The sequence below is a fragment of the Xenopus laevis genome, chromosome 4S, assembly GCF_017654675.1.
Source record: "Xenopus laevis strain J_2021 chromosome 4S, Xenopus_laevis_v10.1, whole genome shotgun sequence".
Taxonomy (NCBI): Eukaryota; Metazoa; Chordata; class Amphibia; order Anura; family Pipidae; genus Xenopus; species Xenopus laevis.
The window spans coordinates 2,918,022-2,931,675 of NC_054378.1; the positions used below are offsets into that span (position 1 = coordinate 2,918,022).

A 13,654-nucleotide genomic window follows, 5' to 3' on the forward strand; every position below is an offset into this window, starting at 1 on the left:
GCGGACACAAACTTTTTTTTCCACTTTGCACTAATTGCCTTTGAGTGCCTGCTCCAAAGAAATTTTTGGTTTGTCCTCTCCCTGTGCTGAGGGTGGTGCACCTGGGCCTCTTCCTCTATGTGGTGACTAATCACTTTTAATGTGGAGACCCCAACCTTGGAGTTATTGCACCTTTAGAATGAGCCCAGTGAGCTCTTGAGCTTTGTCAGGCTGGAGCAGAGAAACACGAGGGAGAGACTTGGGCTGCTATTGCTGAGTTATGTTTATTACTGATATCACCAGGTTATGTTGATTAAAGGCCACTGGCTTTTTTTTACCCAAACTGGATCTGAAAGGTAAACTATACCCTGCACTAACCACTTTTGGTCAAATCATAAGTCACATATAGAAAGGTCATGTAGTAGATCAGTGAATGATTGATTACCCAATGGCACATATTACTAAAGTATATTATGAAAATGGTTTATTTACATGAAGCAGAGTTTTACATATGAGCTGTTTATCTTTTTATAGAGACCTACATTGTTTGAAGGGTATAGTTTTCCTTTAATACTACAGCTGTATTCATTTCAATATCTACGCTTCTCGTTATTTATGCTAAACCAGTTTCACTTTAATACTTCCTGTGCGGCCGAGCAAAGCAGAAGCTGATAAATTACCAGTTCATTGAGAAGCCTTTCTACACTGAGCTGCTCCTTATCCCAAAGACTGCAGCTTAGGGAGCTGAGCGGGTTGTTTATCCAGAGCTCATTATCTCCCTTTGAATAAATTACCTCATTTCTAGGGGCATTAGTGCTTTTATTACATATGAAAATGTAAATTGATGTGTTTAAATATTTACATTAGCAAAACAGCAGCCATCAACCCCTCTCACAGATCACTTCAATAACACTCTGTTCCATGGGCGCTGGATCCAGGCAGCGATGGGCAGCACTTCCCACCACTTCATCCAACAGACAGTGGACAAGATTCTCGTCGCTGACAAAACGCCACAGATAGAGCTGCAAGTAATGACAGTCCACTTGAATCTGCTGCAGGCCGTAACGACCAAACGTGCGCAGCCGCACGCACTCCAGGAATGTCTTTAGGCTGATCTTGATAATGCCAGTAAGTATGGAAACCTAAGGGAACAGAGAGAATAATGAAACCTGTGGGAAGTGGCGGAGCACTAAATACGTGGTGAAGAGTAAGTAAAAAGCTTTTTTTTCTATTAAAGTGGAACTATCACAAACATTTAAATTTAATATAAGCTTCAGCATACTGAAATAAGAAACTTAAATCCATTCAATTAAATATTCGGTACCATTTCTGAAATAATCCAAGTTTATTTTCACTATTCATCTCTCGGTCATCTGTTTCTCTTCATTCTCTCTTCATACAGGAGTTGAGTGTCAGGTAAATGATCCAATATATCTTATAGGGGGGGGTTCCTTTTGCCTAGAAGATGTATTAGAGCTCACTCTATTAAACTCACCAGACATCATGTCTCTCTACATGCAGAATTTGTGCAAAAGGCAGTTATTTTGTTAGATTTTGTTTGTACTGGAATCAGTTATTTGAGTGAGCTCTAATTCATCTGCCGGGAAAGGAACCCCCTATAAGCTATATTGGATCATTCATCTGCTGCATTTAGACAGAATTAAGAGAAACAGATCTAAAGGTGGCCATACACAGGGAGATCCCCTCGTTTGGCGATCTCTCCCCAATATGCCTATATTGAGGTCGGCAATTTCGGGCTAATTCAACCACCTAGTGCCCAACATCAGATCACAATGGAGGCGATACGGGCGGTCAGATCACGGGACCGCATAACCGTACAGATGCGGCTGCCCAATCAACATCTGGTCGACTTTCAGCGGGGGACTCCCATAGGCCCAATAAGCTGCCGACTCAGTCTGTCAGCAGCTTTTATCGGCCCGTGTATAGGGGCCTTTATAGGGGGGGGGGGGGCTCCTTTTGCCTAGAAGATGTATTAGAGCTCACTCTATTAAACTCACCAGACATCATGTCTCTCTACATGCAGGATTTGTGCAAAAGGCAGTTATTTTGTTGCATTTTGTTTGTACTGGAATCAGTTATTTGAGTGAGCTCTAATACATCTGCTAGGAGGTTGGGTGTCAGATATTCACTGACAGTTAGATCCAATATATCTTATAGGGGGGCTCCTTTTGCCTAGAAGATGTATTAGAGCTCACTCTATTAAACTCACCAGACATCATGTCTCTCTACATGCAGAATTTGTGCAAAAGGCAGTTATTTTGTTACATTTTGTTTGTACTGGAATCAGTTATTTGAGTGAGCTCTAATACATCTGCTAGGAAAGGAGCCCCCCTATGAGATATATTGGATCTAACTGTCAGTGAATATCTGACACCCAACTGCTGCATGAAGAGAGAATGAAGAGAAACAGATGCTGAGAGAGGAATAGTGAACATAAACATGATTATTTCAGAAACAATGCATAAATGTAATTGATTATATTTAGAAGGTTTCTTACTTCAGTATGAGGAAGATTATATTACATTTACATTTTTCGTAATAGTTCCCCTTTAACTATTTCAATTTGAGTGGAAGATATTTATAAGGAGGTAAAGAGTGTAAGAAGTGCACCAGAACAAGAACAGAATGCAGACAATTCCAAAGATACATATGAAAGCAGATGAACAGATCACAAGTTCCAATACAAAGTTTTTTGGTCACCTTGTTGAACTGGACGCTGCTGAAGATGTCTATCCTTTCCGAGAACAATTTCTGGATGTTGCTCAAAAGGTTGGTGTCCATGGGAGCACTGTGTGGGAAAGGACATTTTTTAAAGGGCATGTAAAGGCAAAAAAACAAAATACAATTTTTACTTTCTTTAATAAAAAAAGAAACCTATCTCCAATATACTTTAATTAAAAAATGTGTACAGTTTTTATAAGAAACCTGACTATATGCAGTGAAATTCTCCCTTCATTTACTGCTGTGGATAGTCAGACGGTCCCTAACTGCTCTGCAGGGAAACAATCATACTTATGTACAGCAGGGGGAGCCCCCGCCTTACTTCCCAGCCATGCAGAACTCAAGCAGCTTTGTTTGTTTCCCTGTAGAGCAGTCGGGGACTGTGTAGAGATTTGTATTGGATTTTATTTTTGCCTTTACATCCCCTTTACTGTTTCCAACTCCAGCTGCAGGGACAAAGATCATGGAGCCAGATTTAAACAGATAAACTGGGATTCTATTTGGAGGATTATTTTGCTGCAAAAACAATAAAATCTACATTAGATTTCATGACAACACAGGATCCAGTGCAGTCTGTATATTCTGATTATTAATCAGTCTTGTTGTATCGGCTTCTGGCAGATATTATTGGACTTGTGCTGATCATTTATGACGATCCCTAAGCAGCCCAGACCACACTGAGCATGTGCACAGTCTTGGTCTTACAAAGATGTATAACAAAGATGGCGACCATCTTGAAAGCATAAATTATTTGTTTGATTGGGCTTGCGGTGCAGTAAGTTCATGTTTATGTTTAGTATCCAAAATACAGTATTTCTAGCCTTGTTCTATTTTAGACTTAACTTCCCCTTTAAATAATGGTAAAAGGGATGACGAATTCCTTTAGGAACCAAACTTGTTTTTAACCTGAACCACAAGTAATGTACTAGAAATGGGAGAACTACTACTCCTCATAGAAAACTATAGAAAATTAAAAGCTACTATAAGGAGTAAAATTCTTGGAAAATGCAGGGTTATAATTTAGCTTTGTAAAAAAAAAAAAAAAAAGAAGCTCAGCTGTACCATCTAGTGGCAGCACATATCATTACAAGTAGATTTTTTACAGTTGTATTGTGAAATGGGAAGGATTGTATTGCTAATACTAATATTATAGTCTTGGCTCCTGGGTGACTATTTGTAGGCGATAACTTGATATAAGTGGGGAACTTTTCTCTCTCTAAGGGCTCTTACACACTAGTGTTTTTTCGTGCGCTCCCCTGCATTGGTCAGCCGCAGGGGAGCGCAGGAGTAGACGCAACATGCTGCGTCCCACCTGCGTTTGGCGCTTACATGCGTCTGTGTATGTACAGCCCCCTTCACAATAATTTAGTGCTTCTACTCCTGCGCTCCCCTGCAGCTGAACAGAAGAACGCAGGGGAGCTCAGGAAAAAGAGCCCTAAATTGTTCTTATCCAGTTATACTTTGATCAGACCTCTGCTTTAATCGAGTGGATAAAATTATAAGTAGATAATCAAGGGTATCCTTTGCTCCTTTTTTAGGGAGGAACTCCACGGTGCGGCTCGAGCTGACACGCCACCATGCGGCGAAACGCATGCGACATGTCGGATGTTCTGAAGATACAGGAAGCGAAGGAGAAATCGCAGGTAAGAACTACATTTATCCGACTGTCGGGTGAAAATGCAGCATTTTCATCTGACAGTCGTATAAATGTAGTTCTTACCTGCGATTTATCCTTCACTTCCTGTATCTTCAGAACATCCGACATGTCGCATGCGTTTCGCCGCATGGCGACGTGTTGGCTCAAGCCACACCGTGGGGTTCCTCCCTTAATAGAAACTGCAATAACATCAGCTAGCCATTATGACCTGAGGAAATGGTACTGAAGGCAAGGTGAGGTGATGGTCTCTCCCTGGCAGGTGTTAGCAAGCAGTATAACATTCAAATTTATATCAAGATCGTTTATGCTTCAGGCTTACCTTGGAGTGTAGCTCTGTGCATATCTGCCCTGCAAGCGTGAACTACTGTATACTGAGAAGGTGCGTTTACTGGAATCACTGCTGTGGGCTTTTCGGGCACCCTCCTCATACAACAGACCAACCTAAGGAAGCAATATACAAGGTCACGTAGGTTGCAATAGATTATGACAACCAACAGTAATTTTTTTTTTTTTTTTTTTATCACCTGAACATCTACTCCTGTGATGTCCTCTACAACCCTCTTCATGACAGCACGGACATTCCGTGGCTCAATTGTTGTAACCCAATCTCGAGTCTCTACGCTTTTACGAAGCATCTGGGACACAACCAGACCCTGATACTTGACAAATTGATTGAGAAGGGTCTGTGCAGTGGAACGAGCCAAGGAACAGAGGGAACTCACGGGGGTAACAGGAGAACGATCCTAAAGGAATAAAAAATTGAGGGAAGACGAGAATAGATATTTATAAAAGAAATAGGAACAACAGAATTTACAATGCTGACTGGAGTTTTATATCATTTTAACAACTGAGACATATAAAAGATAATAGGTAAGTAACCTGTCCAAGAAACTGCTCATCAGTCAGTGTAAGAATGTAGCTGATTGTAGAGGTTTCATAATCCAGGCAGAGGCGAGAAAGAAGCAGGAGCAGAGATGGAGGTGTACTGGTTCCTTTTTCTCCAGGAATTTCGCAGAACTGCCGAGCTGTCTGACACACAGACTTAATGAACGCAACAATCAGACCCTCCCGAACACCTTGGCTGCAGAATTCACCCTGGCAGACACAAATAGGCAGGGAACGGATTGAAAATATTGCTGCAATAGTTATAATAAAGGTGTTTTTCACTGAAACTGTGAATTCCGCTTACCTTAAAATAGGCTTTATTCGAAAATGCCACGTCTTTAGCAGTGAAGAGGTGCACGGCAGCTAAAACGGTTTTAATCTGGTTCAGAACAGATGCGGATAATCCTGCCAGTAGATCCCCAAGTCCTGACGTTTCCTTCCCAGGCAGCCGGGGGGCTGCTAATGCCTGTCGCACATCTGTAAGGCAGCCTTGGAAAAATTCTTTAAGTGATTGCAGGTACTGAGCAAGTCGCACTTGGGCTGCCCTCACCACAATCTCTGTGCCACGTCGATTAAAGCCACAACCAGGAACAAGCTTGGATGGAGCCTGCAATCGCCTGTGGAACCTGTCTAGGGCCCGGACTAACAGGGAGTTATCTCCCAGACTTTTCTCCTGATGCAATCTCTTCTCCACCAGCTCAAAATAACCTGTGCTAAGCTCTTCCAAAAACACAGTCAACTTGGCTTCGGCCATCTGTGCGCTATTGCCAGGCTCTTTAGAGAACAAGCTTTGATAGGAAGCCGCCAACAAACAGGCATCGCTGATAAAACCGCCACATCCTCTGTCAACAAATTCCAGAATATCACCGGATTCTTGCAGATCGGAAAGGTGAGAAGCAAGTCTTCCACGTCCGTGGGCCAGGAACTCATCACAAAGAAGGTGGGCTGGTTCCTCAAGATTTAGGAGCATTTCAACACACTCAGAGAGTTCCTGTGGGGATGAGGCAGGATCCCTGTAGACAAAAAGTAAGAGATGGATGTTACTGGTGTAAAAATGGTAAAGGAAAGTGGAAACACCTACTCCTACACCTCCTACTGGGAAAAGCGTAGCTTCTGTAAAGTACAGAAAATAAGGGTGAAATTCAGGGATTACTTTCCTATCACTCCTTTAAAAAGGGAAAAAAATTCTACACTGGTAAGAGGTGCTGACTGAGAAGGATCTGAAACAATACAACTGCCGGCACCTGTTTCAATTCAAAAACATTCATTTTAGGCATTGTGGAACTAAGAGTCAAGAAGCCTGAACTGCAGCATCGAGTAGCTTTATAATAAGTTAATGCAAATGCTGAAACCTGAATCTTTGCCGAAGTGTGTCTGCCAGGCCAGCCATAATAGCTTGACAGTCTGTCTGGATTCCATGAAATGAAGGCATGTGCTGGTACTGATGAAGGACACTCCGAGCTTTCGAGTGGTAGGACACAGCCTGGCCATATGCCCCCAACTCTATGCACTTTTTCAGGCGGGCAGGGAGTTCGAAAAGGAACTGTAATTTGCGCAGTAGTGTGTGAACACCTTGAGGGGAGAGGAAAAAGAAGAGGGGGGAAGAAGGATAGATATAAATATAAAAACAAGTAGGTTAATGCATGTGCCTGAATTGGGGAAAGAGAGAGAAGGCAGGTAAATTAAATTAAAGAAATAACCAATGTCTAGCCCTCAATTAATACAGACAGCATGACTGAATTAATATCCTTGTATGCAAATTTTTTGTAAAATTTACCGTTAAATCTCTTTCTCCCTAGTCCATTGGGGGACACAGGAATGACTGGGTTAAGCTCCTCCAACCAGGAGGCAGGAGACAATACAAACTCCACCTCCCCAGGGTCGGACTGGACCAATCCAGACCCGCACTCTCCTACGGCCAGCGTTGCCCCTGATTGGCCCCCCAGCCCTTATGGTGGCTGCAACTGCTGCACAGGTACGAGCGGGAGCCAGAGTCGGGGTCATGGCTGGGTTGGGGGGGGGCCCTGTGGTGGAAGCCCTGGTGGGCATCCAGTACGACGCTGCCTCCTCCCCTTCCATATTTACCCCATGCTTAACCCTTCTCAATCAGTTTCGAATATCAACCATACACTAAAGTAACAACAAACAACCAGAAGAATAATTCCAACTATAATACAGATAAAACACCTGTTCCTCTAGGAGGAAAGTCCTATGTTCCCAAATGGACTAGAGAAAGAGTTAGAAAGGCAAGTTATTCCAAAAATCTCCTTTTCTCTAATGTCCTTTGGGGGACACAGGAACCACTGGGATCTAACAAAGCAGACCCCAATAAGAACCAGGGGGGAAAGAGTCAGAATTAACCCATAGTCAGCTGTGACTACAGCCTGAAGAACCTTCTCACCGAGCTCACCCCGGTGGAAGAGAACACATCGAATTGATCGAATTTTGTAAAGGTAAGTACAGATGACCAAGTCACTTGCACAACTGCTCAGCCGATGCATCATTTTTCCATGCCCAGGAGGTGCTCAATGCCCTGTTTGAATGAGATTTTATCAGGCTGGGAGACTTCTGTGAGAGGCCACATATGCCTAAGATCACTGCAGAGGCATTCCGCATGGGGGCTAACTCCTAGAGTCCCGGTGTGGCCCTGTCTCCTATCACACCCCTGGTGTTAGTGCTGCCCACTGACCAAACAGATTCTTGCGTTGGTTCTGCCTAGAGACCAGGGTCCTACCTCCTATTCTAGGACACTGAAAAATCTGATCGGGAGTTTTGATTGTGTCAATGTCCTTCCTCCTGGTTGGAGGAGCTTGACCCAGTGCCCCCAAAAGGACGTTAGAGAAAATGACTCTCTCTCGAGTCAAAAACTGACCTATCTCTCGAGAGGATGCCCCGCGAAATTTGAAGCAATGTGGGGTACTTGGTTGACTGTCCAAGATGATTGCATGCCTCTACGCTAATTTACTGGATGTAACATTCTATACCTTACCCCCCTCCCCTCTCTCTTTCTCTTAACTTTCTCCCTGCTCTGTCTCTTTATTGTTCTTAACTCTGTTATGTTTAAAATTCTAAATAAAAAACTTTTAAAAAAAAAAAGGACGTTAGAGAAAGGTCAACTAAAGTAAACAAAGCTGTAGATGAAAATAGTGGTGTGTGGCCCTGTTCATGAAATTAAATGAAAAAGCATAGTCTTAAAGAATAATAATAATATGGTCTCATCAAAAAGACCCACAGTCCAAAGGTAACCAAGATTTAAAAATGACAATATACATTAGAAGAGACCCAGTAATAGTAATGCAGTAGCCAAAATGGATAAATATTGTATGATGTATTTTATCTTGATTGCCTATTGGTTTAGGGTCTGTTTGATATACTTTTCACGGATTGGATACATCTTGTATGATGTATTTTATCTTGATTGGTCAACACTGGTTTAAAAAGGATGTACATGGGTGTGACCATTAGCCTATGAGTAAGTGCCCATTTGGCACAAAACGCATTAGGCTAAACATGTCCTGATAAAGATTTTGTTAATTTTATAATTATTTTGGCTGCTGCATTACTATTACTGTGTTTCTTCTAATCTATATTTTAATTTTTGAAAGCTGTAGATTAGCAAAGTAATAGGTTTACAAACTCCTGCTCCATTAGGTACCTCCTACTACAGGTATCCCCCCCCCATCTCACTAGTCAAAAGACTAGTGTTCTGAACCTTTCCCACCTTACCACTCAGCTTAGTGATCTGCTGATGGCTCACTTGTAGAGTACTGCTGATCCGAGCACTGAACTCAGTGATAACCGCCATGTTTGTTGCCAGTCCATCCATTTCATCTTCCATCTTCTTGAAGTCATTCTTCATTTTACGGATTGTGTCTGTCGAAGTGGAAACAGTTGCTGTAATTCTTCCCCTATTCTTAAAAAACAACAATTGCCAACTTTTTTGCTACACTTTTTAGTGTGCTGAATGTTTTTGACAGGCACTCTTCTTTATACAAGTAACCAAGCTCCCAAGTGATTTTAAATGACAGAATCAGAATTACAGGAAGGACTGGAAGGAAATAAGAAATGTATAGAAAAGGCAGAGAACAGTGGAGATGATGTGCATGGCGGATTCTATCAATACTATTACTGGAGCAGCAAGAAAACCTTTATATACCTTTATTTGTACATCTGGAATACAAACTGCACAGCAAAATGGGTAGTGACCTTGTAAACAGAAAATACAACTTTTGTCTATTCATCTATAATTTCATCATAAGACACAACCTCTCAGGCTGATCTGCTTCTTGCAGATAAAAAGCGGGATGGGTAGGTATACCCATAGCAGTTTAGCCATCAAGTAGGGATGCATCAAACTCAGGATTTGGTTCAGGATTCTGCCTTTTTTTAGCAGGATTCGGCCGAATCATTGTGCCTGCCTGAACCGAATCTGAATTTGTATATGCAAATTAGGGGGCGGAAGGGAAATCCCGTGACTTTTTGTCACATAACAAAGAAGTTTAATTTTTTCCCACTTTTTCCTTTCCTGCTCCTAATTTGCATCTGCAAATTAGGATTCAGTTCGGTATTCGGCAGAATCTTTCACGAAGGATGTGGCCGAATCCAAAATAGTGGATTCAGTGCAATCAGTTCGGGATTCGGATGAATCCTTGTGCCTGGCCGAACCAAATTCTAATTTGCATATGCAAATTAGGGGCGGGAAGGGAAATCCCGTGACTTTTTGTCACATAACAAAGAAGTTTATAATTTTTTCCCACTTTTTCCTTTCCTGCTCCTAATTTGCATCTGCAAATTAGGATTCAGTTCGGTATTCGGCAGAATCTTTCACGAAGGATGTGGCTGAATCCAAAATAGTGGATTCAGTGCATTCAGTTCGGGATTCGGATGAATCCTTGTGCCTGGCCGAACCAAATTCTAATTTGCATATGCAAATTAGGGGAGGGAAGGGAAATCACGTGACTTTTTGTCACAAAACAAGGAAGTTAAAATAAGGTTTTTACCACTTTTTCCTTTCCCTAATTTGAATATGCTAATTAGGGGCAGGAAGGGAAATCATGTGGCTTTTTGTCACAAAACAAGGAAGTTAAAAAAAAAAAGTTTTCCACTTTTTCCTTTCCTGCCCCTAATTTGCATATGCAAATTAGGATTTGGCTCGGTATTCGGCCGAAAATATCACAAAGGATTTGGGGATGCATCAAGTGAGAATGACATAAATGGGGTTATGTAATCAAAAGAGCTAAGTTTGCCCAGGGGCAGTAAACCAAAGCAACCAATCAGCAGGTAGCATTTAGTAGTCACCTGTTTAAAAGTAAACATCTTATTGGTTGTTATGGGTTAGTGCTCCTGGGCAAACTTTGTGCCTTTTATTACATATGGGTAGGGATGCACCGAATCCAGGATTCAGTGCATTCAGTTCGGCCTTTTTCAGCAGGATTTGGGCGAATCCTTGTGCCTGGCCGAACCAAATTCTATTTTGCATACGCAAATTAGGGGCGGGAAGGGAAATCATGTGACTTTTTGTCACAAAACAAGGAAGTTAAAAAAAGGTTTTCCATTTTTTCCTTTCCTGCCACTTATTTGCATAAGCAAATTAGGATTCGGTACGCGGCCTTATCTTTCACAAAGGATTTGGGGATTTGGCCGAATCCAAAATAGTGGATTCGGTGCATCCCTACATACGGGGTAAGTATACTAGTGTTTGCACCTCCCACTGCTACGTGACACTAATACATATATGAAAAGTTTGCAAATACAACTCCCTTACCTGTTGCCGATATGAATTTATTATAATTCTCATAGACCAATGTCTGCATTTCACTGTCAAGAGATCGGATCTGGCGAACCATATCAGCCTCCACATCCATAAGCTGCGATAATGAGCTCTCCTTCCTCAGCTGCATAGAGACAGTACATAAAGGATCACTATATGCAAAATCTATTGCTACATAGTCTTTGCTGATGCAGCTGTCTACAATGACTAAATGAGACCCTAAACTATGTGCCCAGAGTCAACTTTTAATTGCCACGAATATATCTTTCCCTAAATTACACTAAATAATAAAACTAAACACAAAAGATATTCGTGTTGCCCTTAAGGTGTGGCACAGCACAATGCGTAAGGTCAACGTTTGGAGCATCACAGACACATGGTGAAACTATTTTCTCCCTTGTAGCCATTTCCGACTGGTGATACATCAGATATTTCTCATCTAACTCAATAAGTACAAATCGTATAATCAGACTTCCATACATTGCCTTCCATGACTCTGCTACATACATACAAAGCAAGTACAAAATAAAAAGGAGCAGACTATAGTAGTCAGTGCTTACCCTGCAAAAACCTCCCAACCAGACACCTTACTCTCTACACTGCCCCTCCTTTCTATTTTCCTTACACTGCCTCCCAGGGTCACCATCAGAATTTGCAGGGTCCTGTACAACAACATTTTTTGGGCTCCCCTACCAGGAAAAAAAATAAATAAAAAATTGGTGGCCAGGGACCGGTACAAGTAAAAAAAAAATCAGCATCTCTTGCCTCTACACTGGTAGCCAGCACCTGTCCTCTCAGCACTGCACCCACTGTTTATTCATTCTATAATCATATAATCAAACCTAGGCCCTGTGGAAGGTCATTTTGGGGCAGAGGAGCAGGAGTTACGTTAAACTGCAGAAACTTCTTGCCCCCTGCTTGCCCACCCACATTAACATTCTGAGCCAGAGGGAAAAATCCTGGATTTACAGCCCCTGTAAATCAATACGAATACCCCAAAAATTCTTCTTTGAACACTAACATAATTAATTAATCTCTGCACTCATCAATATTCTCCCAAAAATGCACCTGTTTCAACTCAGCCCAATATTAGAGCCCTGACTCCTTATCCCCCCCCCCCTATACCAGCCCATCACTCCATCATCCCATGTCTCACACCGCTCGGCCCACGTCTCACACCGCTCGGCCCACGTCTCACACCGCTCGGCCCACGTCTCACACCGCTCGGCCCACGTCTCACACCGCTCGGCCCACGTCTCACACCGCTCGGCCCACGTCTCACACCGCTCGGCCCACGTCTCACACCGCTCGGCCCACGTCTCACACCGCTCGGCCCCTGTCTCACACGGCCCATGTCTCACACCGCTCGGCCCATGTCTCACACCGCTCGGCCCATGTCTCACACCGCTCGGCCCATGTCTCACACCGCTCGGCCCATGTCTCACACCGCTCGGCCCATGTCTCACACCGCTCGGCCCATGTCTCACACCGCTCGGCCCACGTCTCACACCGCTCGGCCCACGTCTCACACCGCTCGGCCCACGTCTCACACCGCTCGGCCCACGTCTCACACCGCTCGGCCCACGTCTCACACCGCTCGGCCCACGTCTCACACCGCTCGGCCCACGTCTCACACCGCTCGGCCCCTGTCTCACACGGCCCATGTCTCACACCGCTCGGCCCATGTCTCACACCGCTCGGCCCATGTCTCACACCGCTCGGCCCATGTCTCACACCGCTCGGCCCATGTCTCACACCGCTCGGCCCACGTCTCACACCGCTCGGCCCACGTCTCACACCGCTCGGCCCACGTCTCACACCGCTCGGCCCCTGTCTCACACGGCCCATGTCTCACACCGCTCGGCCCATGTCTCACACCGCTCGGCCCATGTCTCACACCGCTCGGCCCATGTCTCACACCGCTCGGCCCATGTCTCACACCGCTCGGCCCATGTCTCACACCGCTCGGCCCACGTCTCACATCACTCGGCCCATCACCCCATTCCTCACATCACTCTGTAAAATTTCACAGGAAAGGCAAGCGCTTCACCACTTCTTGCTGTGCAAATAACCCTTTATTTTTGCCAGTTTGACCATTCCAAGTACTGAACAAGGCCTGAATAAAGGATTATTTGCACAGCAAGAAGTGGTGAAGCTCTTGCCTTTCCTGTGAAATTTTACAGAGTGTGGCCGTATGTCTAAGGAATAACAGCACCTCAGTAGAGAACACCACCTGAAGAGTGTCAGTACTGCTCCCCATATCTCTCATGTGTCACATGACTCAGCCCATCACGTGACACTGCCCCACACTCAGCTGAAGTAGAAGAGTCACATTATTAGAGTCTCAGGCTGAGGAGGGACAGTTGGCTACAGACTCCTCCCCCAGTCACTGAGGGAAATACGTCACCTTGGTGAGGTAAAGTTCTGGATTGAAGTGAACTCCATCAACGTCTGTAGGTTCCAGGTGCCTCTCGGCAGCTTTTCCCTCTTCAGTCATCCCATAGTAAAGTTTCAGTATTCCGTGAGATTTCTTCTTCTTTGCGCTCTCCTCCTCCTCCACTGTCGCCATATTCTTTAATCCGCACAGAAAACAACACAGCGAAGCGAGCAATGCAACAACC

General features: G+C 43.8%; 1 protein-coding gene across 1 annotated transcript; it reads right to left on the reverse strand.

The window, feature by feature from the left end:
• Positions 1 to 247: 247 nt before the first annotated feature.
• On the reverse strand, positions 248 to 13,654 carry vps51.S (VPS51 GARP complex subunit S homeolog). The gene is given in 10 exon segments (NM_001095965.1): positions 248 to 1,121; positions 2,701 to 2,788; positions 4,698 to 4,819; positions 4,903 to 5,121; positions 5,258 to 5,473; positions 5,568 to 6,276; positions 6,616 to 6,835; positions 8,990 to 9,136; positions 11,028 to 11,157; positions 13,441 to 13,654. Coding segments are annotated over 10 exon segments (2,274 nt in total). The 5' UTR covers positions 13,603 to 13,654; the 3' UTR covers positions 248 to 860.